Below are 27253 nucleotides of genomic sequence, written 5' to 3'. Positions count from 1 at the left end.
AGGCTTTGTCACTTCCGGCACATACCCTTCATCTGAAGGAGGAGTAAGAGAAGCAAGACGGGAGGCATCACCGCTACTCATTACACCCCCAGCTTCAGTAGACCCACCACTTAAACTCTTACGACAGACAGAAGATGTATCACTCGTTCGAGCAGCAGGTGAGGACTCTGCAGCCCCAAACCTGACTGTTTTAACTCCAACACTACAAAGCAGAGAATCATTAAGTACCATGAGCATGGAGGGTGTGGTGACCAATGTTTCAGCAAGTGAGATAAAAGGAAAAGAGAAAATGGAAGACAGGTTGAAAACACTTTCACTCGAAACAGAGACACCACAACAACAACTTCCCGGTGCAGACGAGGGGAGTGGGACTGATGACGGTGGGACAGATTTAGAGGTGGAGGACGAAGTACAGAGACATGCAGAGATGGAAAAAGACAATTATGACAATGACACTGATGTCTTTGAGGATTCTACTCAGTCCTCACCTGATTGGATCTCTCAGACTGAAGATACCATCCAGTCAGAGACTGAATCCACACAGCAGACTGTTAAAGCAGCCAATCATTCGCCTACGTCAGTCAGGCATCATGGGGCCGGATTAAGACCAAGGAATAGGGGTCAAAGGGTAAGAAATTGTTTACATGTAGTCATCTTGTTTACCTGTGTCACTGTTAAAAAAAAATCAAAGCTGGATTTCACATTTGAAGTTATTGTTGTTAATTTAGGTCTTGGTATAGGCCTACTTTAAATGTCCGATTTATTCACAGTGACACTGAGTATGTGTTAATGGAGTTATAAATGCATGAAAAAAGACAGCAAACTGTAATCATCTTTGTGTGATATTCTAATCTCATTTTCTGTCATGACCTTAGATGATATTTAGTTTGCATGGAGCCAATTTAATGACTGTGATGGCAACATATGTCTGTGTCAATTCTAGCACCTAGAGAGCCATTCAAGTGTGTGTGCGTCTGTGTGTGTGGTTGAAAGGAGGGGATAGTCAGTCTCTTCAGTGAAAGCCATCATCTCCCTTCTCTGGTTAAACTCTGTTACTGTAATCCTGAACACTGAAATCCAGCTTCTGATACCTCATATTTAAGACTGTGTACAATGTTTTTAGTACCAGAACTTCACAAACTCTCATTAATCAGAATTCAGACATAATAAACTGGGATATCTGCATTATTTAGTTGTAATGTTAAACCAGCCCCAATTAACTTTTTTGTTAAATTTTTTAACCTTTCTTGATCAATAAATCTTAATGGATTACAGTATGTTAATTTTGATAGTGATGATTATCCAGATCCAAGTGTTCCACCTCGCTTGTTCCTCTGTTGTTGCAGGGTCAGCCTGGGCTACCTGGACCACCAGGGCCTAAAGGAGACAAAGTATGTATTAAGTTGAACCTAAAAAGGTTTTTCTTTTTGTATGGACATTGAATATCAAAATAACACAATGTAATTTGAAAGGATTGTGCATAATGCTTAACAGAGAGTGTCCAACATATGGCCCAAATATGTAGCCCTAGGAGGCAGCAGGGTACTTAAAACCAGAAAGCAATCAGAGAAGTTGACAGTTGGCTAAAATTGATGGATTCGTTGAAAAGTAATGGATCAGCATTTCAAATAGTGTGCTAAAGGTAATGTATAAATTGTTAAATAGTTATCATAATGGAATAAATATACATTTGAAAATGCTAAAATCAACTGATAATGGTGAAATAGCTAAAAATGATAGCTAAATTGTTAAAGAAGTTAATTAAAAGCAAATAAATGGCTAAATATATTGCTAAAAGTAATACAATAGATGAAAAAGTTAGAAGTACTGTAACTGATGTGCTGAAAGAACTAAAACTTAGCTAACACTAAAAGTAATGGATACATGGTTGAGACACATAGCTAGCTAAAAGTAATGGGTTAGCTAGCAATTATTTCCTTATAGCTAATGGGGTAAAATAGCTATCTTAAAGTAATAGACATGCAATTGGAAAAAGCTAAAAGTAAGTGATATTGGTATAATATTTAAGAGTGATAAATAGTTGAAATAGCTAAAGGTAAAAGTATGAACAGTTGAAATTTTGTTAACTATTGGTAGACTCAGTAGTGTTGAGTGTTGGTTGAATCTTTGAAATAGTTTGTAATTATTACTTCAGCAAGACTGAAGCCAAATCACAGGGGTCAGGTAGGGTTAGGGTTAAGGTTAGCCCCAAGAGGGTCAGGGTTAGGTTTGGGCAAAGGGTTAGGGTTTGGGTTAGGGTTAGGGGGTTAGGGTTAACCCAACAGCCCCAAGAGCAGGACAGGCAGTTTGTTTCTCAGGGCAGTTTATGTCAGGGGTTTGTGGAGCTCTTCTGTCCCCTAGTAGTTAAAATATCTTAATTATCTATTGTCAAGTTATCAGGTTCTTATGTCTGCCTGCATTGATCAGAACATAGGACACGTAATCTAAACTCATCCTGTTTTCCACATCAAAAAGACATACTGTTTTCTGTCTTCTCAGGGTTATCAAGGCATCATGGGCAGGACCGGGAGGACAGGATATAGAGGCCCCATAGGTCCTCCTGGGATGCCTGCCATTGTTGTATTTAAAACCTCTGAAGAGGAGTGGGAGGCTTTCAAGGTAAACTGTACCTCTGCACCAGTAACCACTCGTCTTTGGTGCTACACACTTTTAATTAATTCCCCAGTTTAGATACATATTTTCTAACAGAGTCATTGTTATTATTGTTCTGAGAGTTTGTCACATTCAAGAAAACTGTTTCAGGATCATTTGCACGAGAAATATGGTAACAATATAAAAGACATATTTTCTTTGTCATTTCCTTTCAGAAAAAGAAGATCTATAAAAAGCTCATTTCTAACTGGCCAGTAAGTGTCGCAATGCAATTAAAATCATTTTTTATTGGTTGAATTTTAAACTAACTCGAGCAATATAATGTATTATTACTTTATTTACAGTGTGTCTAGTGTAAAAAAACACATGTATACCGTGCGGACATCTGGTGTTTGTTTTATCTTCAGAAACTTAAGGGGCCTCCGGGGCCTCCTGGACCTCCTGGTGATGATGGACCAATTGTAAGCACACAGCAGCATTATGGATTTCTTGAAAAGGCAGCATTTAAACAGCCATCTAGGTTTAAACTTTGTCATACCATGACAATACCAAACATAGACAAATTCTACTGTGGCTAATTTTATGTTCCAGGGGCCACCTGGAATTACTGGGAAGCAAGGACAAAAAGGAGTTCAAGGGAAAATCGTAGGTATCCCCACTTTTTTACATCTTATCAGAGTATACACCAAGGCTGTGCTCATTAGCTCTCTTGGCTCATCACATATCACTTCAATTAACTTAATTTTATTTACACCTCTTCAAGTGTCAGTCATTTAGAGAGGCAATGCTGATCTTCATGCACAGTACATTACTAAAGACATACATTAAAAAAAGATATCATCAATTATGTTTTTCCACAATTAAAGTTGTGAGACCAGGCAAGCTGCATTACATGTTGTGTTGTACATCAGGGCAACCCTGGACCACAAGGTCTGCCGGGTCCCCAGGGCAGACCTGGACGAGATGGGACCCCAGGAGAGTTCATCGATCCAGGCCCTCCTGGCTTACCTGGAGAGCAGGTGAATCCGTGTAGAGACGGATATTTTCATAGTTGTAATCCTGTCTTTAATATGTTGTTATCTATAATTTCCAATCAAACAGTACATGTACTAAGTGTAATCCTGTTGCAGCTTGATAAATTCACTTCATACTTTTCCCCATAGGGTCCCAAAGGCTACAGAGGAGAGAAGGGCAGCAAAGGGGAGCTGGGTGAGTGGGTAAGAGTGGCCTGGACTTCTAATGTTATTGGGATTGAAATTATGGAGGCCAATGTATGTGTGTCTATCTATTTATCAATTTATCTCTCAGACTAAATGTCTGAGTGTTGTTGCATTTAGCTTTTTATTTTTATTTTTATTCTTTGTTGGCACTGGGTATTACAGAAGGGCATCTGCAAAAATCCCAGTTCTTTTGGAAGGTTGTCACTATGTTGTCACACAGAAGCGTTTTATTCATATTTGTCAGAACCATTTTCCTCCATCATTAGGGTTATCAAGGGGAGGCTGGACCACAGGGGAACAGAGGACAAAAGGGAGACAAGGTCAGAGTTAGCATCCAGACACACACACACACACACACACACACACACACACACACACACACACACACACACACACACACACACACACATATCTTTTTCAGGAGTAGAGGGCTGATTCATGTGACTGTAATTTTCTTGCCTTTGCCAAACCAGGGAAATAAAGGAGTCAGAGGTGTCGTTGGTGTCCCTGGGTACATAGTAAGTACGGATGACTTTGCTTTTGACTTTATACCTTCTTTTGTGGCCCCATCATTAGTAGGTCATGATAAAGCATTATTTCAATTACTGAGCTTTTTTTTTTTTTTTTACTGTGCTGAAAATAATAACTTAAATTTACTGATGGTTGTTGAAGTCATCGCTGATGTGTCTTCATGGATACATTGCAGCATCTAAACTGTGCTATGTTTACAGGGAATTCCTGGAGCCAGGGGTCCTCCTGGTTTTAGGGGACCATCAGGACCTCTGGTCAGTGTCAGACAACTCATTGGGTGACAATCATCCATATTAATATGCATATCAATAATTATATGAAATATGCCATCTTGATCATTGCTTTTAATGACACTGATATCCCTGTTTGATACACTGCTGATTATTTTCAGGGAGAGATTGGAGCTCAAGGCTTTAGTGGACCACCAGGCCCACCTGTAAGTTTTCCAACACAATATATTATGTCTCATGAAATGGGTGCCATGGTGATATTGGATTGAATAATGACAAACTATCAAAAGAAGAAATATATTTATTAACCTGTCTTCTGCTCAGGGCAAGATGGGCCCAAGAGGTGTAAAAGGTGTCTTTGGTGTTAAAGGACCTCCGGTAGGTAGCAACCAGTCGATCAAGTTGAAATCCAAATTGACTAATAAAAAGATACTTGGGAAACAATATTTTATGCTATCAGGGTCATCAAGGTGAACTGGGTGCCAGAGGAGCAGCTGGGCCACAGGTGACAAGACACATAGAGTATTCTTTCTCCCGGAGACCAAATAATGATGATCTCATGATATTTATTTAGCATAATAAATAATAACCTTCATTTACTGTACATGTATTGCTTCAGGGAGAGCCTGGTTCTGGTGGAGTGGTTGGTTTTCCTGGTGTCCATGGACCGCAGGTATAACAAAACTTCCTTTCTTTGTTCCACAGTACTGGGATCAGCCATAAACATGAGACAAAATCAGCAAATTCTTCTTTTGAAGGATAAGAATTTGTTTGGTTGGAAGTTCTCCGCATACAGCAATCACACATCACTTGTGTCACATAAAGACAAAAAATATGAATCAAGAAAACAATTTGAATTTTAATTATTTTTTGTTGTTGATGTTGTTGTTGTCTTACAGGGAAACCCAGGACCAGATGGACCCGCAGGTCCTAAAGGTGATCCTGTGAGTTCCCTTTAATACATACATACAACCAGTAAGAAAAGCCATAAATTCAGCAGTAGATTGCAGCCATAACTGTAGGGTCACCCTTGTCATCTTCTCTCTGTGTGTTTCACCAGGGTGAGCCAGGAGATGAAGGAGAAATAGGAGAACCTGGACCACCTGGACTTAATGTAAGAGAGCAGGACCAAACCCTCTGCACAAGCAGCATTAATTACCAGAGAAGATATGAACTCAGATGTGCTGTAGTGATGCTGCAGTTTATGTTTGAGTGGATGGTTTTTATGTGTCATTTCAGGGAGCTAATGGGAATCCAGGAAAGCCTGGACCCTCAGGTGATCCCGTAAGATTACTTAAAGCAATTTCAATTTTGGCTGCAGCTAAAATGTTTATAGATTAAAATCTATGGCAATATTTAATTATCTTCACCAGCCCTTGTACTGTAATGGCTGTATTGGTTCCTTAATACTGACCGTGTGTGTGTGTGTGTGTGTGTGTGTGTGTGTGTGTGTGTGTGTGTGTGTGTGTGTGTGTGTACCAGGGAGCTAAAGCCAAGCGAGGTCAGAAGGGTGATTTGGGGTTTAATGGAGACCTGGTGAGTTTGATCCTTCCGGTCTTCCTGTCTGCCTGTTCAGTTGATTGTTGATCATTTTATTAATCAGATCAATGAGTCAGTTCAGCGACTTGTTGTGTTTGTGCACAGGGACCTCCAGGGCCTCCAGGCAAGCAAGGACTAAAAGGGCGTCGAGGCCCCTCAGGTCTTGAGGGACTTGGAGGACCAACAGGGCCGCCAGGACCTCCTGGATCCAGTGTGAGTGAAATACACTTGGTGAATGAAGACATGTTCACTCATGATTTTATAGCAACTGTAATAATCAGGTCTTGCTTTACACCTGCCTTCATGGTTGTAGGGGTTTGATGGCATCATGGGGGAGCAAGGGAAGCAGGGAAAAGATGGACTGAAGGTATGTTTTCAGATAGTTCAAAAAATCACGAGTTGTACATTTTTTTCTAATGAATAAGTGTTTTGGAAATTGTGCACGTGTGCATGAATTCATGCTCGTGTGTTTTTGTAGGGAGATCGCGGGCTACATGGTGTTCAAGGAGTTCCTGGGCCTCGAGGCAACAAGGTAGGACATAGAAGGATGCTAAGTCATTTAATTAATGTGGAAATTAAGTGGAAAACTGATTTTTTAAAAAACAATCGTTTTCTTTATTCTAATGTTCTTATTTTATTATTAGAGTAGAAAGTACTAGCTTCACCTTCATTGGTCATTATTGTTGATGTGAGAGAGGGAACTTCAATTTGGGAATATTTCCAATGAAAACAGCATTGGGAACTCCCAGACTGGGTGTTATATCCTAATCAGTTATTTCATTTTTCCTGTCAAAGGGCAGAGAAGGCCAAGCAGGATTTTCTGGATTGCCAGGTCCAATTGTGAGTATGAGCGAGTGGAGATTAAGCGTAATGAAGCTGCTGATCACTGTGTTAAATCAATACAGCTGATGTGTGTGTGTGCGTGTGTGTGCGTGTTCTCTGCTTCCAGGGAGAGATGGGAAAATCTGGAGAAAGAGGACGTGAAGGAGAGCCTGGTATTAAGGTTCTTATGTGGCTACACTTCTTATTCTGAGACTCTGGTGTTCAGTGTAATCACCTAATCACTATTGCTGTTCACTAGTACTACTAGTACTTACTTTCTTTTTACAATACTTATCATTTCATTGCTTAGTTCACAGTTTGACATAGATTTGAAGCTGATCGAATACAACTTCACATTCATAGTAGACAACAAAAAGTCTTTGTGCCAATTCATGATGACCTGACAAACTAATTTGAAATGTTCATTTCCCATTTGTAAGTCTATTTATACAGTAAGTCAATCTGTTTTAGTCTGTTGAAAATGGATATTTTTATGCAATGTAGAATTGTATGTGTACACCTTTTGTGTAGGGAATGCCTGGAGTCCTGGGAGTGCCTGGACCTAAAGGCCTAAAGGTGATCAAAACCAAAACTTATTATTAGTTATTAATTATTATTAGTTAATCGTTAATCTCATTTAAAATTGTAATACTATGAGGAAGATCGTATTTTTGTCGATTGTAGTATTGGTCAATGAATGCCACGTAACCTTTCACTCCAGTATAGATAAAGAAAAAAAAAAAACCTACCAAAAGATCTGACGTTATCTGTGTCCCATCTTAGGGGTTTCAAGGTCATTTAGGTAACAGGGGACAGGATGGACCTCCTGGAGCGCTGGTAAGACAAACCAACAGTATGTTAGCATGCATATTTCTAACTTTGTCCAATCATATGTCACCTTACAACTATAAAACTGTTGATGAATATACAAAAATTAGGAAGCTCAATCCTATCATTAATATTTGGTCTTCTCTTTTTTAAGTTACTGGTCTATATTTCTCTAAATTACCCTCCAGTGATTATTAAAGGAGTAAGCAGGATAGGGACATACATGTGATAAACTAATGCATCTTTCTATCAGGGACCCATTGGGACAAATGGAATGAATGGGGACACTGGATCTCCAGGACCAAAAGTGAGTTTACCCTCCTTTAATAAGCACTGACCAAGTACATTTGCTTGCCTTACAGTGTCACAAATGGATACCTGATACTTTACTTAATGTTTTCCACAGGGTTTGCCTGGAAAGACAGGAGCTCCTGGCCTCCAAGGGTCCGTCGGGGAGAGTGTGAGCGTTAATCACCCTATTTAAACACTTATTGAATAAAAGATCATATTTGAAATGCAAGGAGTCAAGATGCTAACAGTTATTTATATATTCACGTGTTGTTATGCAGCCACACCAAATTACTGCCAGTGACTCAGCATTCCAAATTATATAACTAACGGGTGCTGATACAACATTTCTACATTTGTTTCAAACTACAGGGAGAAGCTGGCAGCAGAGGAATGAAGGGGGAACCCGGAAAGCCAGGAGAGAGAGTAAGTTATAACATCACCATCTCGCTTTTAAGGATGAAGTGCAACAACAGACATTTTGATATGTTGCATGCAGCCATGATGATGTTGAGATTAAAGGACTGTGGTTTCCTTCAGGGGGTTAAAGGTCAAGAAGGCCCAGGAAGGCTTCCAGGAAGTGAAGGCTTAAAGGTACCTGTAATTCAAAGCTTTATATTTGACAATACTTACCTTTCAGTGAGAATATACATCAGTCAGGATTAGCTGCATCATTGGGCCATGTTGGTTTCTTGCTCATGGTATACATATCTCACTTTAAAGTGCTGTTCACCCTGTTCTATTTGTTGTGAAGGGTAAGAGAGGTGAGGAGGGACCAAGGGGAAAACAAGGCAGCCCAGTAAGTAAATCATTTTCTGTTACTAGTTTCACTGCTGCAGTATATGTAGTACCAGTGCTACTTCATATCGTATCAGTTTTATGTAGTTTTTAAGACAAAATCGGACTTTTAGTCTGCTCTCACTTGCTAACATCATGCCTTACTGCCCTTCAGGGTGAGATGGGCATGGCTGGACCACGGGGATACAGAGGATCTCTGGTAAGATGATTTCATTCATCCATTCATTCCAAACTCATCCATCCACTCAGTCTTTACCTTTCTCATTCATAAAGTGAGTCTCTGTATATTATTGAAATAGATGTGCTTTAGATTGTATATATTAAAATATACAGTAGATATGCTTCCATTTTTGTCATTTTAGTGTTTTGTTTATTTCGGAATCAAAAAAACAAATTCAAGAGATGTTACATAAATGTTCTTGTGCCTGGTTTAAAATTCTCCTGTTAGAGTGAGAGTCAAAGTTGAGTTGTCTGCACAAACAAACAGCCTTTTCAGGACTCACTCTGTCTTGTGGCCTTTCTCCAGCTTCCAAGGTCTTGAGCGTATGCTTCCTCATACATACTATGTGTTGCATTGACTGTATGTATTGACTTTATCAGTGATTGATCACTTTACCCTGGATTAGATTATTGTCTTGGTTTTGGTGGGGAACCACAGCTAATGTGCATCTGTAAAGTCAATTGAAACATTGTGATTAATAAACAAATAAGCCTGACTTGACCTGAATTTTGTCCTGATTCACAAAAGGTTTTTGGCGTGTTTCAGGAATACATTATTTTTTTCCCTCAGGGTGTCCAGGGTAACATTGGACCATGGGGTGAGGTTGGACTGCGTGGCCTTCCAGGTCATCAGGGGCCACAAGGTCCAGTTGGCCCCCTCGGAGTTGCAGGTTACCCAGTAAGTTTTTTGTTGTTGTGTTTTGTGAAGTTTAAACTCCATGTCCCAAACACTAGCGGTAAATCTTGTTTTATTTGATAGATGTGCCTCTGACCAGAAACTGTACTTCAGATGTGTGTGGATGAGTCGTCCTTGTCTGTAAAAACAGTTATTGGGAAGAATCTGAATATGCAGAAGTCTTTTTGTGCAGTTGTTGCTTTACTCTCGCTACATTTAGGGTAAAGATGGACCTCAAGGACCAACTGGATCAGCTGGTGCCAAAGGAGATAAGGTAAATGTTTTCTTTTACTGAGCTACTCCAAGCACGCTTCAGGTGTCTGCACTTTCTTGCCTGTTGAAAAATGCTGTATACGAGAGCGTGATGTGATGGAGTGATCTGTGCAACCATTTGAACCAATGATTCATCACTCATTTGTTTCTGTTTATCTTTTCAGGGATCCAGAGGAGCTTTGGGGCAGGAGGGAGTTGCTGGTCTCGATGGTGAGGAGGTAGATTGATTAGACTGTGATTGTCACAGATTTGATTTCCATCTTTATTTCATTTTATAAATCTTAATTTATTTTCACAAACACAGGATTAGACGCCTGCACAGTCTGTAGTTTTGACTGTGCAGCTGCACGTTAAGCTTGATCATGTGCTTTTGTGTTCAGGGTCCAGTTGGACTGAGGGGACCTGAGGGGCCACCTGGACAAAAAGGCATATCTGTGAGTAAATGTCAGTTTGCAGATGTCATTTTATTTCCCAGGAGTGCCTTTATTCTACCACATATTCTTCATGGCCATGCATGCAGATGGACCAATTTATCAGTCAAACTTTGAAAACCATTTGTTTTACTTGCATTTCAGGGTGACAAGGGGAACACTGGACCTCCTGGACCCAAAGGGCCAAAGGGAGATGAAGGCAACACAGGCAACCGAGGGCCACAGGGAGCAAAGGGACCAACAGGGAAACAGGTGGGTATGAGTTGTTTCTAACAGATAGTTTACTAGAATATTGTCACCCCTGTCACTTCCATACAGTGAGACAATGATCAGATTTTAAAAGCTTGCGGTCCTTTCCTGCTCTGCAAATGCATCTTAAATCCTCACAACAAAAAATCAGGCAGCTACTGATGTCTAAAATATTGATACAGACTTCTGAGACTAACTGACGTGTGTTGATCATTCTCTGTGAATTAAAACAGGACAGGGTGTCTCCTCTCCCTATTCTGAACAATAAACACTCTTTTGCAGGGATATAGGGGTGTACCAGGGGACAGAGGGAAATGGGGGGTTCCAGGACTGAAGGTCAGTCATTTTCAAACAGAAGCTACGTTGAACTTGACCCGAGAAATCTGCAAAGTGATTGTTGAAAGTTTGGTTTAGAGTCCAAATTAATGATGATGATGATGATGATGATGATGATGATGATGATGATGATGATGATGATGATGATGATGATGATGATGATGCTTTCCCAGGGTGAGGCGGGTACCAGAGGTTCATCAGGCATACCTGGACAGTTCGGACCAGGGGGCAAAACTGGGGCAGCGGGGACCAAAGGCCAGAAGGGGCTCCTCGGACAAACTGTTAGTAACGCAGTTGAGTTCTTTGATTGTCAATAATGTCCAAAATGCTCTATGTTGACCGCTAATATGATGATGCTTTACGTTATTTATATATGTCCCTATCACATGCTGGGGGGCTTTTTTTACTAAAACATATATATTCTGTATTCGTAAAGTGATTCAGAGAATTTCTTTTAAGAGCTGTGTATACCATTTTTTCAATATGACAAATCTGCAAAGAAACATTAAGTTTTAGGCCTCCTCATTTCAGGGACCCCCTGGCATCAGAGGTCCTCCTGGACAAATTGGACCATCAACACCAGTATGTATTATTAGACTTAATGTGGCATTAACATGTTTAATAGATAGTAGTCGAGATAACCTCCGTACTAAATGATTATGGAATTATGAAATGGTTGTGTTGACTTTTATGAGTTTCAGTGTAGTAACATCCAGGCAAAGCTTATCTGAAACACCAGTGTTGGATGACAAGGGCAGAATGCACCATGTTCAACCACTAGATGACAGCAAAAGCAGTTTCTCAGCTTGTGTTTGGTTGCACTTCAATGTCAAATACATGACGGTGTACATTAAGATTGTATACACGGTGCAAAGAACTGCTTTTCATTCATTGGTGGGTGAAGCCATCAAGGTTGTTAAACAAAACAAATACAGCTTAACTACTTTTATTGTTTTATTAATATGTAAAAGTTAATTTCAGAAAATAAGATAGAAAATACAGTTAATGTGCTTTTTTTTTCAGGGTTTGCTGGGCAAGAAAGGCACTGAGGGAAAAACAGGGATCCCTGGACCAAAGGTGTAATGTCCCATTTATTCATTCTGGTTCAGTGAAATGCTTCAGTGCTGCCATTGTGATCTGTCCAGCTGCAGTGGTTCACTTAATACATTTAATGCTGTCTCTCCTGTGTGTTTGTGCAACTCAGGGCAATCATGGGGAGAAGGGAAAGCTTGGCCTTCCCGGCATCAGAGGAGACATGGTGGGATTTCATAATATGTTGTACCCTGTGTGCGTCATTCAAGTGTGTGTTCAAGTATATTTAGTAATGTGTATAAAGATGTGACCACAGTGTCTTTGTGTAACCTTCTGTTATCTCCAGGGTATTAGAGGTCAAAAGGGGGCTAAAGGAGAGCCTGGGACAAGGGGCACAGTGGTAAGATAGCATATAATGTTACTTCCTCAGCAGATAGAGGTCATTTAAGTATAATTTATGTGTGTGAGTGTATTTTTCAGGGGACAGTGGGGAAGCTGGGGTTCATTGGCTCTCCAGGTGCTAAAGGTCAACCTGGACCTGCTGGTCCTCCTGGTCTTCCAGGAACTAAAGGAATTCAGGGGTCAAAGGTGAGAGGAAACCATTGCTCAGCTCAATTGAAAATCTAAAACAGAAAAAAAATAACAAAAAGTTGCCATAATTGAGATAATGTTTTCATAAAGGGAAAAAGAGCCCAGCCTGGAAGGAAAGGAAACAAAGGAGCTCCTGGAAAAACTGTGAGTTTGATTGTAATCTTTTATTTTAATATTCTGCTGTAATGCATTTCACATCACTTAATGCAAACAATCCTGACTGCTGTCTTTGATTGAAGATTATGTTTAATTTGAACTAAAGGTAGGATTATATCACCCAACTGTTACTGTCACAATCTGGGTGTGGAGCTGATCTCATAAAGTCTGTTTTGTAGGGAGCTGAAGGCCAGCAGGGTAGACCAGGACCTGCTGGACGACCTGGAAAACCCGCAAGTATCCCTTCTGATAAATAAAATACGTTCCCAGAATCCATTAATGCTTCCTGAAATCTTCGCTCATTTCAAGTGTTAAAATTAAAATAACATGCATATCAAAATGTTATGGTGTGACATAAACTCTTATGAATCAGTGGTATTTCAGCAGGAAATGAGGGCTGTATTGACAATTGGTGTCTTGTCTCATGATCTTGCTCTCAGGGCCTAAGCGGTTTGGATGGGTTACTCGGGGTTGAGGGAAATGAGGGCGATCCGGTGAGGAAAAACTTGGCATACTGTGATTTAGTCTGTTGTTTGACATTTTTACTAAATTCAGTCCCTCCTCTGGTTTTTCCAAAGGGTGATATTGGTTTCAGAGGAGCCCCTGGAACACAAGGCAGGCCTGGCAAAATAGTAAGCTCCAAAACAGACTTGGATAATATACAACCCTCCACCATAAAACCATGGGAATTTCCCCATATTCATAAGTATCTGCTCTAGTTCGGTGTAATGTTTCGTGACATTATATATATTTAAAACATGAAATGTTCCAGGGAAAACCCGGACCCCCTGGGATCAGGGGAAACACTGGAGCACCAGGCTTCAAGGTACAAAAACAAGTCATTTATTTAAATTTACAATATCATCATATGCACAGTATGTTCACTGTGAATATATGCATTAAAAGCTCTTTTCATTTATGTAATTGTGTAGGAAAAACATTAACATGTGTCTTACTGATGTCTCTCTCAGGGTAAAGCTGGACCAACAGGAAAACAAGAGCCGCCTGGACCAATGGGGCCAAAGGTTTGCAAGCTTGTTCACAAGTTTTGCTCATGAGAAGATCACTAATAATTAACACAGTGCATTTTCCAGTAAACATCTGTATCATCACTGGTCTTAATACAGGGTATTCCAGGACTGAGAGGAGAGAAGGGCGAGTTTGGAAGTACTGGTCCAAAGGTAAAAGACAAACACAAACACACAGTCCACTGCCTCACCTTCCTTGGATGAGACGCTTAGAGAATATTTTTTTACCGAAATTATCATATTGTGTTTTCTGTACGCACTCCTTCTGCTATTTTGAAGTTGCTCATATTGTTTTAAATGATCATTTATTTCAAATATTATTGAGTGTTTTACAAGCAGTCAGCTTAATAGCATCAGGATTTTACAATAAGTCCCAACAAACATACAGAAATCAGACAATCATCATCATCTAAGTGTTGTGGGAGGACCCATTTTTAACCCTTTTTTTTAAAATTCCTTGTTTATTATGCAGTGTGCTGTTTCTATTTGCTGACTGTGCTCTTGGTAAAGGAATCTTAATCTCAATGAGACTTCCTGGTCATATAACAATTGAATGAAATTTTAAAAAATACCCTTTCTAACACTTCTTTTCCTTCACTCACAGGGTCTTGAAGGTGACATGGGAATACTGGGACCAATCGGGCCACCTGGGTTAAAGGTTGGTCTAAATGATCTGAAATATGAAATGTCTTTAAAATGCAAAAAGGCATCGTTTTAGTTGATGTACCACATTTCTTACTTCTACCGAAGGGAAACCCTGGTTTACAGGGGCTGAAAGGCCAGAGAGGTCATAAAGGAAAGCAGGCAAGTTGTATTTGTCTTTTCTTTTTATATTGATTTAACAGGTAGCAAGTTATTAATTGACTGACTGATTTTCACAGGGGGATCCTGGTCCTCGTGGTCCACGTGGGCAAAAAGGCCTCCTTGGACTTCCTGTACGTTGCTTTAATATTCTGCTATTTAAAATAGTTTGCTGAAACATTTTACTGAAGTTATTCTTGTTTTGTCTTTGCTGCAGGGCCAGCTTGGACACAAGGTGAGCCACTGGTTTCATTTTTTGTTGATTTTTGTTTATGGCTTTGCAGGTTTGTGAGTCCTCCTGGACCTGATCTTATCAGAAAAGTCATCCTGCGTCCTGAATTCAGTCACAGTTTTCACTTTATGTTTCTTAAGAGAGCATTTTGGTGGACAGCCGATGTAGCTAACTTGAAATGATTTCAGTCTTTCGTCATTAGTTGGCTCGAGCATTACCTTGTTTCCTCTATAGGGGATGAAAGGTGTCCAGGGCGGGAGAGGGCCAAAGGGAGTGAAGGGCAAGCCTGGATCTCCAGTAAGACATTTTGCTCACACAATACAAGCAAGCAAGTGAAAAAATGTTTTGACCTGATCAACAAACTTACCTGTGATATACTGTCAAGCTTTAAGATGCATTGGAAGCTTTATGGCACTCAAACTCATTTGTTTCAAAGGGAAAACAAGGCACACCAGGCAAGCACAGGCCTACACAGCGACAGGAATCAAACCTTGAGCCTAAAACAAGACCCAGTACAAGATCCAAACTGAAAAATGTGGCAAGATCCAGACAAACATTCAGCCTCCTGAAGCAAAGTGAAGGACAACCAAAAGTTGGTACAAGCTTTATTCTCATTCACACAATGTTCTCATTTTCTTGTGTTCAGTTATGCTTTATATTCAAGGAGGTGAATTATGATTGAATGTTCGGTTATCTGATTGAATGACTGAATGATGGATTCTTCTGTAGTTGCCCAGGCCTGTGTCCAGGAGGTGGTCTCAAGGAGATGAGGCTGAGGAATCCTTCAGCTGGCCTCAGGGAACCAAAGACAACCCTGCCACCACGTGTTACGAGCTGGGACTCATACACCCAAATCTGAATGATGGTGAGGCTCATACAGTAACTGTGATGTGATGTAAATCTGTTTCTGATGATACACTGTTTACCAAAGAGTTGCACTCGTTTACCTGTCAGGTTACTTCTACATGGACCCGAACCAAGGCTGTCCCTATGACGCTGTGAAGGTATTCTGTAACTTCACAGCTGGAGGAACAACCTGCATCGACCCCTTTCAGTCACAGGTACTTCCATTTTCACCCCCAAGGGCTAACATTAGCAGACTAACTGCTGTGTGAAGAATCGGTTCACTTTCTTGGGGGAGGCCGTAGCACAGTTTCAAAAACACAGAACACATACAATCTCTTGTTTTTAGGCAATGTCTGCACGCCATTGGTATCAGCTGATGAAGACTTTAAAATTAAATATCAGTATTGGCCTGAAAAGAACATTTGTGCTGATATGAGGGTCTTAATTATGCATAACTGAAAGGAGTGTATCTGTGGTGTGGCAGTTTTTTGAGGTGCCTGAAATGGATAGCAATGCTGTTAATTGCTCAGTGTCATTTGAGGAGGAGCCAGATCACATCCCTTCAACTCTACAAATTCAATTGTCCATCTTAAGAGTGGTCATCTTGATCATTATGATGAATTTGTGAAGAACAAAAAGAAATGCTTGCATATGCCAGTGGGCCATCCTGATAAGAGCAGGCATAACAATATGTGAATACCACTGTGGGAGAGTCTTGATGTTCTCTGCAATTAGGCAGAGAATATGTGGATACAATGATCAGTAATACTCTATTCTTTAGATAAAATTAAGTTTGGAACCAGAGGAGAAGATATCCAAAATGTCTATCCAGTGGTTTAGTGAGCAACATGGTGGAAACAAGGTAAGACTGTGACACGCTTGCAGACTTACTGTAGAACATTCAGTATCTCTAACATTGGTGAACCCCTTCCTCGGGCTTCAAATGAAATGATATTCTGTCTCTGATAGTTTGATTACACTGGTGTGGATGTTGTCCAGCTGAGGTTTCTACGGTTACACAGCCAAACATCTTTCCAGCGCATGACTGTCAGCTGTACAGGAAACCTCTCCAGTGCTGCTGGCACAAATAATTCAGCCCATAGGGTGATTCACCTCCTGGGAGACTCTGGCAAAGAAATTCTTTCACACCTCACCACAGTGTCCAGGAGAGGCTGTGAGGTAAGACTGAAGATTTTGTTGTTGTTGAAAAATAATTCACACTCTGCCATACGCTGCCCGAGGAGGATTCAATTACAGAGAAGAAGTGATAAATCCAGGAAGAACAAAATACACATTCCCTTCATGTGTCTAACATCTGATCATTTTGCAGCTGGAGGTGGATGTGATGGCTCAGGGAAGCACGGAGCTACATCGAGGTGATATGGAGTTACTCCCTGTCAGAGATCTGGGTGTAAAGATGACATCACTAGCAACGCTTGTCCCTGAGATCACTGCTGTTTTGGGACCTCTCTGCTTCTTTTGACCTCAGAGGAGTGTGTGTGTGTGTGTGTGTGTGTGTGTGTGTGTGTGTGTGTGTGTGTGTGTGTGTGTGTGTGTGTGTGTGTGTGTGTGTGTGCTGGTGTGCATGTGTGTGCCTGATGAAATTCTGTAAATATCTCTTTTATATAGAAAGCAGGGATATATGGTGACTCGATATTTTACATGAACAATTTTGTTAGGATCAATTTGCTCATTACTGTATTTTGTGTATATTTATTAAATTGTCATAAGCTGAATGAATTGTTAGATTTTATTATATGACGCATTTTATAAATTGTTGTTAAATATTCCATATGTAGCACCAAGTGTTTGAGTAAGATTGTCTCGAAAAGTGTTTATATTACAGCTCAGTGTATGTAGTGCCTCATCATCCTCACAGAAGGAAGGATGTGCAGCATTTTCAAAATAAAATTATGACTTTGAACATGCAGAATGAAATCAAGCCATGTGCATCTGTTGTATTTTTACTGCCTGCACCATACAGTCTTCTTCTGTGATCATTAAGCTGCAGTGATATTTTTAATCTAACTACAGAATGTGTAGGGTGTGATCTCATACCAATTAAGATGAAATTTAGCACAAATGACGCAGGACATGCTGCTGCTCTCTTAATATGCCCATATCATGATAGAAAACACAATTATCCAGAATTTATAGTGATGGTAAAAATATTTTCTGTTTGCCTCATGCCTTGTGCGTTTGCTTAGACAAGGACTTTTATAACAGCAGCACATGAGAAGCATCTGTGCATGTAAACTAGCACAGTGCCATTTATTTGAGTCCTACTGTAACTTTTTACTCTGCCTTAGATAAGGGCCTGATGGCACAACTGTAGATTCCCAAATGTCCAAATTCAGTGATGCCAGAAGTCAAATTATTGTTGAGTGACAGTACAATATGATAATTCTAGGATCATCTGAAACATTCCCTATGACTGTTTTGATTGTGTACCACTAGCAGAACACATCACAGAGTGGCCTTGTGGCAACAGAAAACGCCCACAGCGAGAACTGGTCTGAGTCACAGAGTTTCTTCAGCAGACTATTCAGAATCATCCAAGTATGATGTGATGACCTTTTACCAAGTGTAATTTGATGCACAATACAGTTGTGAAGCAAATCTGTGGTTAGATGTGTCCTCAGCTAGAAAGGTTATTATAATAGGTTATGTAGTTGTCGATGGTTTTCATAAATGCATCCCAGTGTTTTTAAAGTTAATTGCATTGACCATGCTCAGCTCATAAGACCAGTCCAGTGTGTGATTTTTGACTCACCATGCTTCCTTCAGAAGGCACAAAAGGTAAAAAACAGTTTAGAGTAATACTAAAAACTATTGCACAGCTGTTAGAGTAATACTCTAAATTGTTTTTTTAGTAAGTAAGATTTTATGAGCATAACTTTATTCTTGTAGTATTTATGGCTTTATTGTAGAATGCACCTGTGAAGAGTAAAAAAGATATGAGATCATCATACACATATTTTTGATAGCAGATGTTTTACTGTATTTACACATCGCTCATCTCATTCACATGTGGCCTTCAGTTTGAAGCGGTTTTCCTGAATGCTTTCTACTAATTGTGTGGTTTACTCAGTAACATTAATTAAAACATTTTTCAGAAAGGGCTGATTTTATTACATTTTATCACAGAATTTGGGGAAATAGTGTATCATTCTGAAAGAAAATGTAAGAAAGAGGCTACATTAGCCTGCCAACTGGTGACAGCAATAAAGCCCCAAACCCCAAGGAACGGTAATTTGATTAAATGCGACTTTTGAGGAGAATATTGGAATATGTAGTAGAGTACTGTCTTGATGCCTACTCAAAAACTCAGTTCCTAAAATGCATATCTTTGCTTCTGTTGAACATTTGTCTCTGTCAGATAAAGTAATGAAATGTTCAAATAAATAGCGTTTAATGAAATGACCACACAGCAAACCAGGGGCTGTGTTGTGGTCAAGCATACATTGAAATGCTGTTGACATTACACACTAAGTGGGAGGAAGGTTGTGCAGTAAATGATCATATTACATTAAAAAATAAATAGCATTGTTTGTCAAAAGAAAGTGAGAGGAAAAGATAAAATTACAACTCAAAATCTCTTTTCAAATAAGGCATGAGGGGGATCTCTGAAACTATTGCACAGCTGTCATCCAGTGACTGTAGAATTGAGATGAAACGCAGCTCATCGTTTTGGGGGATTGAACCTTTAGTCACTGGTGACGTCAAAAGGAGGAGAGACTCAACCAATCAGCGTCGGCTTCTATGCTCCTCGTCTCCCCTGTTAATACGATGGCGAAGGTGAGGCGCAGATCAGATTGTTGTGATTGACGGAGTGACACATCTGAGTCCGGACTCAGAAGCGACGGAGGTCCGCTTGATAAGAGAACACCTGCGGTTGACGCGAGTAGGTATCCAGGAAGTCGGTAGGCAGCATTTTCACAGCTACCGATAGACGTCAACAAGTTGGCTAATTTGTACTCAGTGCTGCTAGCGCTGAGTGTTACCAGGCTGGAGCTTTGTTGGAAGAGTAATTAAGCCAACATTAAGCCCGGTGGCTGTTTAGCTTAAAGCTAATTGGCTAGCTCTTGAATTTATCGCCGTCTGTCAAACTGACTCTTAACGTCAGCTAACTGAACTGCTAGCTGTCTGTCTGTCTGCTGCGAGTCACGTGAGAGTGAACTGGGTTTGCTTTGTTTATCTATCCAAATCTTTAGCATTCCCATCCATGTGGTGTGAGCACTAATGTGTGACATGTTTTACTTTGTTAATGCTTTTATTTTTTACCTGTTACCTTACTTACCTGTTTCTTTAGGATGGAGAGTGGGGGTGACACCGTCCTCCGGTCTCGCTACCGAACCATTCCTAAGATCCCCATCTTCCGTGACTTGAATAGCTCTTTGGATGGGGAATGTAATGAGGGAGAACATCAGCAAGGCAATGGAGACAACCACATCACCAGCAACGGTGAGAAAGTCTCAACCCCCTCATTAACAGGACAAAGGGACAGGACATTGACCTCTGGTTATAGTGATCTTCGATATACATGCTGATTCAACACCTACCTCCTTTTTTTTTTATTTCTGTAAATTTCCCTGGATGTGTTACTCACTAAAACTGTGTCATGAGATGACGGGTTCCTCTTAAGCAATGTGATGTGACCTGTGGCACAGCTGTTGTGGTTAACCTGGATGGAGAATAACAGGGTAGAGACTGCTCACTGCTGAATACTGTTTTCCAAACCACATGATGACACAGACAAGAGGTGATGGTCACTGAAGCTATCATGACAGATGATGACGTGTCTTTGAAAAATACTGACCACTCAAAATGAAAATAAGGATATAATGCTCATAAAATTGATTGCTGCCTAGGACTTGGTACAGTGTCAAGTTCCATCTTTTTTCTTTCCTGTCCTGTTTGTTGACATCATGTTGCTGGGTGGGTGGAGAGCAGGCAAGCGAACTTGTTCATCACATGACAACTGTTAAGTCTAATAACCTGTAGTGACCTTAACCACTGACAGTCAAATTTGCTTAGCTTGGGGAACGCCAGGTTGTACTTGCTACACACTGTCATAGGTGTGTCTCCTTTTGTAACTTGACTTCTGCTGTTTCCCAGATTTCAACACTTTTACAACACGATGACTTAGGGCTCAACTATTAGCATCCCGTAAAGTATTTAAATCGCTTTCAAGTAAAAACAGATTATAATTCCTGTTGAACAATAAATCCAGAGACATCTCCTTAAATGCCCCACAGTTAACCATTAGTAGATTGTCTCCTGGTCATTTATTGAAATATTTGACACGGCTTGAATTGATGTTTACATTTCCCAGGTTGAAGTTCTGTTGAGACAACGTAACCTGGCAACTCGTTTGGCTCTGTTGTTGATGTGGCTGCACCCAAAGCACGTAGCTTTATAATGGTATTGGAAGATTGCAAAGCAGCATGTTGGCAGTTTTAATTTTATCATATGCTTTTATATTCTCTTTCCAATTTCAGGAAAAATCGAAGTGGAGCATGTAATCAGCAAAAAGCTACAGCTGAAAAGGAAAGCAGAGGTTAGTAAGCCAGTAATTTGGGTGAAGTAAAGGCTCAGGATGCATGTTTGAATGGGCAACTATGAACTCTCTCCAAGAGGGAAAACTATTTTAACTTGGATTGATCTTGGCTTTCCTCCACTTGATAAATATGTTTTGTTCTGTCACCTTGCTGACAACCACTAATTTGCCTTAGAGGGACACACAGCCACAGTTATTATTGGGTTTATTTCCATGTTAAATGGTTTTCTGTTACACCCAGATGTTGTTTTAGAAACTTAGTAAAACCATATTCCTATTCGATTGAGATCAGTGTCTCTCCATCCTCCATGAGCTGCATCATTAAATCCAATTTGTTCACAGTTGAAGATGTTCAGAAATATGGATTATCTCTGAACTTTGTTTCAGGTGGCGCGATGACAAACAGTTGATATGAAAATGAATGAATGCATTGAAATCAAATGTATCTGCAACATGATGATGATTTTTCAAGGTTTGCTCATGACGCATTTTGTAATGTTAAAACAGTGATTTACAGACGATCAATCCCTGATGGTTAAATAAGCACATTACACATTCAAGCAGTAGCACAACACTGCAAGCAATGAGTGCGTACTGTGTGTCACACCTTTGGTATGTTTTAAAATGATTGCCACATAAATATGAAATATTCCTTATTTGTATTTGCAGGCTATTAATGATGACTCTTCTTGCGTCCTTTGCTCTCCCTCAGTTCCTGAAGAGTGACCTGATGCGTCAGTTTGACAGTCAGGTTAATGACTTCATGGACAGTTTGATTGAGGAGTCGGCCAGCCTGGAGCCTGCACCTGTACCTGCCGTCTTCTCACCTCCGCTGTCAGACAAGGAGAGGAGCAAACTCAGGTGCTGCCTGTCAGCTTCTCAAGCCTGTCAAAGCAGATTTTGTTCTCAGTTGCACTTAATACCAGACGTGTGGGGTTTCTACACATACGAACAAACTTTCCCCATTACTCTCTGGGTCATGCACATGCTTTTTCTCCAACAAAAATGTGCTAGTCGCTGATGTCGCTCTGTTTTCCTTCAGGCATTTTCGCCCTCCTCATGGCCAGGGGAAGCACTTTGTCAGTCGCAGGTCCCTCCTAGAGTAAGTCGGCTCATTGATCTGAACTAAGTGCAAATATTGCCACCTGAAGACTAAAGTGCATTGCAGAATGTGTTTATTACAGAGCACAGTTTTGAGATTTCTGCTTCTTGAAGCTCGTTTGACGATGTCATTGTAGCTGGACAGAGTCTTATCACCTGCTGTCTGTTTTCCCGCAGTGAGCTGTTTGAGGTGAACCACATCAGGACTATCTACCACATGTTTATTGCCCTGCTCATTCTCTTTATCCTCAGTACACTGGTGGTAGATTTCATTGATGAAGGCAGGTAATGTAGAAGACTGCTATGTATAATGCCTTTTGCGTTTGTCTCCTTGTTAAGTCAGTTAACTTGACAAAACACCATTTTGTTTGTCTTTTGTTGAAGTAATTAATTATTTAAATTGCTTTGATAACCTTGATAAGATCCTTCAAGTTTCTCATCTCCACTTGATCTCCTTGGCCTCAGACTGGTGCTGGACTTTGACCTGCTGGTCTATGCGTTCGGACAGTTCCCTCTGGTGGTGTGCACATGGATCTGCATGTTCCTGTCTGTGTTGCTGGTTCCCTTTACCCTGTTCCACCTGTGGTCACAGACTCAGTCTGGGTCTTATGGTCACCCCAGGTTGTGCACTTTGCTCTTTGGCTCTGTATTCCTGCTCTACCAAGCTGTGGGACTGGGATTCTTGCCAACATATGTGGTCGTGACGAACAGTTTGCCACCTGCATCCTGCTTCATCATCATCCTGGAACAGGTAGAGGCTGCTCTTTGTTTGATCAGTGGGACCGCACCCACAGTTAGTGTGTCGTATTATGTCATATCTCTTGCCTCATGTAAGCACTTTCAAATGCCTTTCAAAACAAGTTATATTCCATTCTTGACTCTGTAAAAAGGTTGTAATGGCTGCTGTTTGAGTTTGTGTTATTGGTCTAATTCCAGGTTCGTCTAATGATGAAAACACACTCCTTTGTGAGGGAGAATGTACCAAGAGTCCTGACCTGGGCTAAAGACAAGACCAGTATGTAACTTTCCAACGTTCCTTCTTTTTGCCTGTGTTCAGTTCTTATTTGCTACATCACACACTTTGTTTCTTTCTTTCTCATAGCTACTGTTTTCCCTCTTCCTTATGTCCTTATGTTGATAAGCAGTCTCCCCTGTATTCTGTAGGCCCCAGCCCAGTGGTCCCTCAGGTCTCTCAGTATCTCTACTTTCTGTTTGCACCCACACTCATCTACAGAGACAAGTACCCCAGGTAGGCAGACCCTCTCATTGTTTGTGTTTTTGTTTTTTTCGATACATACAGTAGCTCTATGTGTTTTGTAAAACCTTGTTTCACACTTGATGCAGGAACCCAGTGATCCGTTGGGGCTACGTGGCCACAAAGTTACTTCAGGTACCAGCCTCTTTCACAATTTAAGGCAGAGTTTTCTCAAAGGCCCCCTTTCTTACAGCCTCAACCTTTCCCACCCCACAGGTACTAGGCAGTCTGTTTTATGCCTATTACGTGTTTGTGCGGCTGTGCATCCCTCAGTTCCGCAGCATCAGTCTGCAGCTCTTTGACCTGAGGGCCATGGTCCTCTGTGTCTTTAACTCCATTTTGCCAGGTACGATTGGCCACTAGTCTGTGGATCCTTATCAACAAATACCCCTTCACACACCCCTTAGTTAAATCAGTCACATTTTCTTAAAACATTTTGTCTTTTTTCATTTGCAGGAGTGTTGGTTCTCTTCCTGGCATTCTTTGCTTTCCTCCACTGTTGGCTTAATGCTTTTGCTGAGATGCTCCGCTTTGCTGACAGGATGTTTTACAAGGTACTGTCACTGCCAGCCACAGCAATGCTTAAAGGACCAGAGTGTAAGATGTAGGTGGATCTATAGGCAGAAATGGAATATAATATTCACAAGTATGTTTTCAGTGTGAGGCGAGGTGATTTCAGTTGGTTGCAATCTGCAGCCTCACCACTAGATGTCATTAAATCCTGCACACTGGCCCTGAATTAAATTCATGTATTATACTTCATACTTCACTCAATCTTGATTACACATCACAGGACTGGTGGAATTCAACCTCTTTTGCCAATTACTATCGCACGTGGAACGTCGTGGTCCATGACTGGCTGTACTATTATGTGTACCGGGACTTCCTGTGGGTGAGTGTGAAAAGTTACTGCTAATCTAAAAATGCATGGATCTGATTTCTACCTGTACACCACTGTTGTTTTGACTGCTGTCTCCACTGTTATCATTCCAGATGTCTCAGAAGCGTTTCAGAGCAGCAGCCATGCTGTTTGTGTTTACAGTGTCTGCAGTGGTCCACGAGTACATTCTTGCAATCTGCTTTGGCTTCTTCTATCCCGTGCTCTTCTGCCTCTTTATGTGCTTTGGAAGTAAGAGAAAAGCCCTCAGTGCTCCTCTCTATTCTCAATCAGACAATCAGCAACCTAGACTTGGGTTATTGTTATTATTATTGTCAGTGTTATGACACACAAAATCAAATGATGTATCTCTGCATTTATCTTGTCATAATGCTTCCACCCTCGTCTTCATGTCTCACTCTGTTGCAGTGATGTTCAACTTCATCCTGCATGACCAAAGGAAAGGTCCCATCTGGAACATAATCATGTGGACTTCCCTCTTCCTGGGTCAGGGAGTCATTATCTGTCTGTACTCCCAGGAGTGGTATGCCCAGCGTTACTGCCCCCTGAAGGAGGTAACACCTGCAGCATTGCTGTATGCAGTCTGGTGACAAGTTGGTAGAATAATAGTTTAGCTTAATGTGGTGTTTTGTTTGTTTTTTTCATTTCAGCCTTCATTCTTCGAGTTACTGAAACCTCGCTCCTGGAGCTGTCAGAGGGGTCTGATGGCAGACACTGATGGGCTGTGACCTGCGCTTGGACTGCTGCAGAGGACCATCGCTTATCAGTTTAAATTTGACCGGCCTTTCTGTTACTGTCATAACTTCTGGTCTATCGTGTTAGTTTTATTTTGTTGCACTATGGTCGTGACTGCCAAAATGCTTTTTATTCTAAAAGCAAAGTCAAAGTGATGCCTTACTTTCCCATTTTATGTTTTCGAAAAAACAAACCCAACAAAATCACAAGTTCACACAATCCCACACGTGAACTCCGTTTTATTTTAATGCACTATTTATTTTTCAGATGCATTCCCGTTAAGTTTGCCTTGATCAACTGTGGAACCACTCCTTGTGTCAATATGATAGTGGCAATCAAGATACGGCAGCTGAATACAAACATCACACTATTCAAACCTTCACATATGCAGTAATTGTTAATATTTAACAAGGTTTGCAGTTGCTACTCTATTATAAATAACATTCAGTGTTATTATGGAAAGACTTTCAATTCTATTTATTTTCACTGCCAATAAGATTTATTTTGAAAAATGGCCACTGTTTGGTGTTTTGTTTAACCCTATGAGGAACAGTGGCCTCTGCATAATGACTTCAAGATTTCAGTCAACTTCTCTAAAAAAAAAATGAAGGTGGCATTAGATGTGCCAATGTAGTATAATTATTTTATATGTAAATGTGAAACTGTGATGAAGAGCATTTACAGATTGTGGTACACTGGAACTCAAATTTAAGACTAACTTTGCTCTTCATCTCCAGCTGTCAAGCCACAAGGATGTTTGGAGCTCCTTCAAAGTCATGACACTGAACTCTATAAACAGGATGTTAAACACAATAGAGGTGACAGTTCTGCTGTGTGGAGTTAACATATTTTGTGACTGCTGAATGTATTCTTGATGTGAATATTTTCAGGTGAACTGGATTGAACATACATTATGATAGAGAATACTTCTTGTCAACCTAAATGATGTTTTATTTTGTTCACAACCAATGTTGGAAGTTGTGTGAAGGTGAAATGACCACTGCAGCTGGCTGCTAGAATGTTTATAACGCTGACATGGTGATGGTACTTGATTAGCACAAAGGGCTACAGTTTGCTTTGTCACATACCGAGAACATTAAATGAGACAGTGTTTTGTTGTTTAAATCATACAAGTATACATTTTACACAACAGTAATTTCCATGTCACACGAATGGAATAAGGAATTTATATGCTTGGTGTGCTTTTAGTTCTTGCGGTGTTTACACATTTGTATTGTTTTGGTGAAGTCACAGAGTTAATTCACAGTTTAATGTTGCCAATTCTGACAAATGTCAGTGCAGGGAGACTGTGAATAACGAGATGCACAATACAAGTTAAAAAACCAGCAATGGAGAACTGCACTTCCAAAAACAGTATGTCCACAAGGTGGCGCTGTGTTAAAAGCTTTTACTTCTGATCCTCTGCTCAATTTGGCTGTGAATTGTGGTCAGGAGCAAGAGAGGCTTCCCCAGACTCCCTTACAAATTTTATATTAGCAAACATGGGTACCAGCTACTTGTTTTTTAATATGTATATATATATATGTACATATAATAGTAGAAATATTGGGATGCCCTTTGGTACTACTAAGTAACTCCTGAGATTTTGTTAATAAGGAAAATATTTATGGTGGTGAAAAGAGCCGAACTGCAAAAATGCTGTTAAAATCAGATATTTATTTTTGGGAGCAGATCATTGCCAACTTACTGTCATATTTGTATTGATTATGATCTTTTTTTCTGGCCTTGAACTCATTGTGTCAGGTGACAGTTTTATGAATCAGTATGTTGTTCTATTTTTGGATGTGGACAGATGTCTGATACATTCTTTAAAGACACATCAAAGTATAAGAACTGTAAAAAAAAATAAAAAAAATGAAGTCTTATCTCTTAAATTGTATCCTTTGTGTGTTGTATATAGCGGTCAAACTACCATTTATATAGTACTGAAATAGTCTTTAAAAC

The 27253-nt window shown here is 40.3% G+C and overlaps 1 protein-coding gene across 1 annotated transcript; it reads left to right on the top strand.

The window, feature by feature from the left end:
* The first annotated feature begins 19484 nt into the window (after positions 1-19484).
* Positions 19485-27180, top strand: soat1 (sterol O-acyltransferase 1). The gene is made up of 16 exons (XM_070961628.1): positions 19485-19643; positions 20052-20203; positions 21241-21299; positions 22012-22160; positions 22342-22401; positions 22578-22685; positions 22866-23151; positions 23337-23415; positions 23565-23649; positions 23745-23790; positions 23872-24001; positions 24112-24209; positions 24449-24547; positions 24649-24784; positions 24962-25107; positions 25204-27180. Exons 2-16 carry the CDS (start codon positions 20053-20055, stop codon positions 25279-25281), a joined length of 1710 nt encoding a protein of 569 aa, XP_070817729.1. The 5' UTR covers positions 19485-19643; position 20052; the 3' UTR covers positions 25282-27180.
* The last annotated feature ends 73 nt before the right edge of the window (positions 27181-27253 follow it).

The sequence above is a fragment of the Chaetodon trifascialis genome, chromosome 4 (assembly GCF_039877785.1).
Source record: "Chaetodon trifascialis isolate fChaTrf1 chromosome 4, fChaTrf1.hap1, whole genome shotgun sequence".
In the NCBI taxonomy this organism is placed as follows: Eukaryota; Metazoa; Chordata; class Actinopteri; order Chaetodontiformes; family Chaetodontidae; genus Chaetodon; species Chaetodon trifascialis.
Note: the sequence above shows the minus strand (reverse complement) of the source record. Positions and strands in the feature narration are given on the sequence as shown.